At 32.5% G+C, this 5881-nt stretch overlaps 1 protein-coding gene across 7 annotated transcripts in view; it reads right to left on the bottom strand.

The window, feature by feature from the left end:
- Positions 1-5881, bottom strand: part of ODF2L (outer dense fiber of sperm tails 2 like) — a 29509-nt gene that overhangs the window by 17984 nt on the left and 5644 nt on the right. For 6 of the 7 annotated variants that reach the window (XM_019632440.1, XM_019632439.1, XM_019632443.1 and 3 more), the window contains 2 exons: positions 5489-5605; positions 2150-2335 (listed from right to left, as the gene is read on the bottom strand). In XM_019632440.1, coding sequence (XP_019487985.1) covers positions 2150-2335; positions 5489-5605 — 303 coding nt within the window. The remainder of the gene's footprint in view (positions 1-2149; positions 2336-5488; positions 5606-5881) is intronic. The other variant, XM_019632441.1, reaches the window with a different exon arrangement.

The following is a 5881-nucleotide window of genomic DNA, read 5'->3' as shown; positions in this document are numbered from 1 at the left end:
CTCTCTCTCTCTCTCAATATCTTATTGTACTATAGTCATTCTTCTTGTGATGATGTGAGATAATAAAATGCCTTAAGTCAAGAACTTTCACCTTGTCACTTAAAGGAAGCACTTTATATCTCTTCGTCTCTTCTTCAACATTCCCGAATTCCCAGCATCACTACTCTTGTGCTTGGGGCCATTATTAAGTAAAATAAGGGTTACTTAACAGTCACTGTAATAATGCACCATTGATCTGATTACCTAGTCGGCTACTGAATGATTAACAGGCTGGTAGCTGTACAGAGTGGATTTCTAGACAAAGGGATGATTATGTCTAGGTGGGACGAAGTGGGACAGCACAAGATTTCATCACACTACGCAGAATGGTGTGCAATTTAAAACTTATGAATTGTTCATTTCTGGAATTTTCCATTTCATGTTTTTGGACCACAATTGACTGTGGGTAACTAAAACTGCAGAGAACAAAACCATGGATAAGAGGGGTCTACTGCAGTAATGATAATAGTTAACATTTATCGGGTGCTTCCTTCTTTCCTTCCATCATTAATCCAGTTGCTGAACAAGTATTTACTGAGCATCTAGTAAATGCAAGACTTTTTTTTGCTTATATTTTTATAGTAATATTTTTGCTACATTGAAGAAAGACTAGTATCCTGTATTCATGAGTTTTAATATGCACTATAGAGTATAAGTTGAACAATTAAAAATACATTAAGGTATTTAGAAACTTTACCTATAAAATAAATGCTATGAAGAAAATTTAAGACATTCATATGATTAATTGTTGTGGGACTATTTCAAGGAAGGATCCTCCAAAGAGTTGTCAATTAAAAATGATTAAAAAAAAACAAAAACATAGCTACTCTGAGCCAGAGAAGAACATTACAGACAATGGCAACAGCAACAAAACAAAACAACAAAACAAACAAATTCCATGCATTAGAAGAACAGAAAGGAGGACAATATGGAAAAAATGCAGTATGACCAGGCACTGAAACTGTCAGCAGAGAGATGAAAGTGGTAGTTTTGACATATATTTTCTCATTTATTCCTCCCTAATTTCATATGAGATAGGTGGTACTATTACCCCCTATTTTATACTTAAGAGAAGTGAAACTTAGACAGGTGAGGTACCTTACCCAAAGTCATAAAGTTAACAAGTGGAGGAGACTTCCTATACTATGATCTGGGGCACAGATGATGTGACACTATTTACACAGGGAAATCCCACGAATGTCAATGACTAGATTGGCTTTTATCACTCAAGAATATTTTCAGGCATTCAACTGAGTCTACAATCTTCTAGATTTTGAACCTAGTTCTCAATTCTTTTTATCTAGTTAAATTCTTCTGAATGTAGGGAGGTTAAATATTAGTCTTAAAATGTTAATACTTGCATTTATAAAATATTGTTTTCTTTACATAAGCATTTACGCAAGTCTGTTTTCATTTCTGAAAACCTCTAATCATTCTAAGCCTTAACATGAGGTCTTAAGAAGTGGGATACCAGAGAGACATTAAAAGAAGTAAATATTTTATTAATTGGCAATTGAATAAATATAATCGTTAAAAACAACAAAGCACCAAGTCCACTTTTCAACTTTGTACTACATGCAAATATAACTTTCACATGGTGTGTTTACGTCAGTGGATGGTTTTAAATGCATTACAGAGTTTAAGTGAATTACTGAATAAAGTCATATGGTCTAATAACATCAATCAGCATTTCCCAAACTGGTGCTCCTCAGAACTGGTTCCAAGAGTTGCTTTGCGGGTAAAAGAAGAGTTCTGTGGTTAAGTAAGTGGTGGAAAACTCTGAGTTCAATATCCTCCACTACAGGCCTTTACTTTTACTGAAGCCTTCTCAGGGCTTCTAATATGCTAATGTGCACTGTGAATTCCAAGGGGAAATGTGTATGAAATGCTACCCTTAGTTAGTTGACCATAGCAGCGTTGGGACACATTTAATATATCCTTCAAGTAAAGTTCTTAAGGAAATGCTGATATTATTCAATATTTAATGTGACATTTCATGCAATCTTTCAAAATAAAGACTAAAGCAAAACACTAAGAGTGAAGTTTTTCTAGTGTCAGGAACATTAAGAATAAAATTATTACATCAAACATCATGACATTATACACTTACCTGATTTCTAATTTGGGAAGTAAGGTTTTCAATGTCCCCAGTAAAATGTTCAAGCCTTTGTTTGTAAACTTTAGATGCCTTTTTTAAGGCTATAGCTTTTCGCCTACTCGACTCTTTCATTGCTACAGTCTCATGTTTATTCTTTCTCAATTGCAAGTTCCATTGGACTTTCTTGGTCTCTAAGCTCTAAAAAATATATTAGCAGCAATTAAATTATTTCAGAACTCCAATGTTTATGTAAGCATTGCAAAAATATGCAAATAATTTTCTACATAGGGTTTATTAAAAAGGATTCATCATATGATTAATAAAAAGCAAAGCAGTGAAGAAAGGTGATTTCATCAATGTTTATCTGTAACCAGTTAGAATGCAAATTGAAAATACATAAGTCTACATAAAACTGTGGTACTATCATTATAGATATCAATGTTGGTTATTATGGTACAAACATTAACTTCCTTCAAACTGTTGTGATTAACTGGAACGTCACCTCTACACATAGCACTAGTTATTTCAAAACAAAAACAATAATTGAGCTGGAGACAATTCAAACAATAGGTTTTGCATAAAGATCAATGGAATCGGTAGCTCACCAAAAATATTAGGACTCTAATGATAAAGGTTTAAAGGATATATGATCAAAATGTATAGATCATGAAGGGTATGGATGACATAAACATAGACATAATCTTACCAAATTTTATTGTACTAAAATTAGGGGGCATGCCTTGACACTTAAAAGAGTTCATCAAGGACAATAAACGTATTGTTTTACCCAATGAGTAGTAACTTTGTGGAAGTTATTATTCCAAAACTAAACAAGTTCAGATAAATGAATGACTACCAGATCCATAAGAGATAGTAAAGGTAAAAAGATGTTTGAGAGCATTTTCCTATCCATTGAGTATGACGGTGTTAAATGGCATGACTATTTTCTTGACATATCTCTTGATGACATAACGAGAGACAGAATATTGGCTGGGTGGATGATGGGTACGGGTTAGTGTGACTACTCACATGTGGTTCTTTTTCTAATTATTTTAAGACTATCATTTAAAGTGCTTGAGTATTAAGTATCAGAATTTCAACACAACACTATAGATTTAATCTCTTTGAAAAGTGACTAGACGGAATAGGAGAAGAAGCAAAATATTCTTAAATTGTCGTTTAAAATCTATTTTAACCTAAAAAGTTCTAGGAAATATTTTAATGAGTAGTTGGGGAAAAACAAATAAAAGCAGCACAGTAAGTCTAGTTAAGAAAAACAAAGACCCCACAGGAACTATAGCTGTCATTCCTCTACAAAACCACAGGGTGTCATCATCACACCATGAATAATTGCTACACTTTAAAAACCTTTTAAACACCAAAGATGAAGCAAATTTTTTTTGAACAAGGTTCCAGTTAAGACTTTCTCACAAGATTTATCAAATTCCACACTTAAGCACTGTTAGGGTGTATATTGAAACTATCGAATTATTTTTATAGTTTCAAAATAAATAACCCCTTACAGTCATTTGCCCAATGAATAGACACACATTTATAGTCAACCTATTTGCCTTTTCATATTTCCAAAGAGCTATACATGCTGCATATCACAAAGATAACTATTCTCTATCACTCTAAAATTTGAAAATATTCTAACTCTAATTGCTATATTGTAAAGATCTAGAGAGAAAAGTGGGTTCAAAGTATCTTTGGGGCAGTTCTCAGATAATTTTAATGTAATTTATATTTTTTAAAGACCCAATATAATTAATTGACTCAACAATACTAAAAAAACCGAGATTTATCTTGCAAAATGGAGTTCATTATGTTTGTACTCTAAAGAATAACTTGTTAAACCATAATCAAAGAACTGAATTCTGACCCCTAATTAATTAATGCCTTAAATTCCAAAAGTATGCATCTAAGAGGAAATGTAGAAAAATCAGTAACCTAATGCAACTTCTTTTAATCATTTCTAAACAGTTCAATTTTTTTTTAATGTGAACTCAGTGTTAGACAAGAGACTTTCATGGCAAAACCTTAGGATTTTAGCCTTATATTCTTTCCCAAATAGGCATGGATATATAAAGTAACTATTAACTTTTTTAAAAAATCACTCAATGTTTCATTTTTAAATTAAAGAAAATAATTTCAAAAACTTCCCCAACTGCTATTTGAGGATGTAATTAAAAACTGTGTAAGATAAATCGTAGTAGATGATTATCCAAGATATTAAATCACATGATCACATGTATTCTCTTGTAATTACCATGACAAGCAATGCAATAGCAACTCGAGTACATCTGCAGTGCCCCAGGACACAGATGCAAAAAACCTAGGGAATCTATGAGGGAAAGTGCTTAAAATTAAAAGCACATGTAGGGGGACTGAGGACAAATTTTACATCCCCCATAACCATGCTTAATGTCCCCTTTGGTGAGCAAAAGCTTTTGTTATTGAAGGAAAAAAAAACAAACAACAAAAAAAAAACACACCCCCAAATGCACTCTTGAAACAGTGAGTGTGCCAGACTGCAGACTTGAAATCTGCTGTTTGAAGAGTGCGAAAGCAAACAAATCTAACACAGAAGTCCTTAGACTCAATAGAAGTCATCTTTGTACACCTCTCTTCTGAAAGTGAGAACACTGCTTGTTTTCCTTTGGCAAAAATATTGACAGCAGATTCAGTTAGCTTATGTCATATCATAGCAACCTCAAATTCCTATGAAAACGTGACTGTGAGGCTTCCTAAAGAATATTTAAACCACTCAATTTAAACTAGAAAATTCTCCTTATTTATACTGCTAAAAACATGTACCAAGGGCGATACTTGGTTATCTAAACACCAAACCTAGGTTAACTGATTTTAAAATTATTACCATTAGCCACAAACACAAAAATAATAAACACTTATTAACTGCTTACTAAATATGTGTGAGAGTATGTATGTATGTAAGAGATGTAGAAAAAAACAACAACTGGAATACTATGTACCAAAATGTAAACAATGGTTTCAGTATTTTTGAGTTATTTTAATTCTCTGTTATATTTTACAAACTATCCACAATAAAAATAAATCATCTATATAATGAGAAAGGTTTTTTGAGTAATTCAAGCTCTACAAATCCTTCCTAGGTTGGTACTAAAAAGAGACAGCATTTTTATGTTGGGATTTGTAGGCAAATCTTCAGACAGCCCAGTCCTCTTAAGACTAAGATTTGCCTCAAATATGTGTTTCCCAGGGCAACGCTTAAATTGAATTCTTTCAAAACCACCAAATTCCAGGATTTAGGAGAGTCTTTATAGTAGATCAGTAATTTTACCACAAACTATAAACAGGAATATTTATAACCTTCATGTATTCTTTTAATTTATCATTCTCTGCTTCCTTTTTATGAATTTGGAGCAGTAGTCGGTCATGTACTACTTTAACTGATTGTGAAAAACGGTTTGCTTTCAAAGTGTTTGCCTAAAACAGAAAACAAAACAAAAATGTGTTATTTGATATATTTCTCCACAATCTTTAACTTTATGCCCATATTTAGACATGATCTAAAAAGTTGATGAAAAGCAAAATAACACTTTACGTAAACCATGACCCTCGCCCCATTACAAAATGGTTTTTATGTAGCTATTTGGGATGTTTTCTCCTCCCTCCATTTATTTAATGGCTCCTGATAATTATCTTTTTAAAAATTCCTATCTTCCTAAGTAAAATTATAAGTATGTCTAAAATGCTCCTACA

Source organism: Hipposideros armiger, unplaced genomic scaffold, assembly GCF_001890085.2.
Source record: "Hipposideros armiger isolate ML-2016 unplaced genomic scaffold, ASM189008v1 scaffold_1140, whole genome shotgun sequence".
In the NCBI taxonomy this organism is placed as follows: Eukaryota; Metazoa; Chordata; class Mammalia; order Chiroptera; family Hipposideridae; genus Hipposideros; species Hipposideros armiger.
Note: the sequence above shows the minus strand (reverse complement) of the source record. Positions and strands in the feature narration are given on the sequence as shown.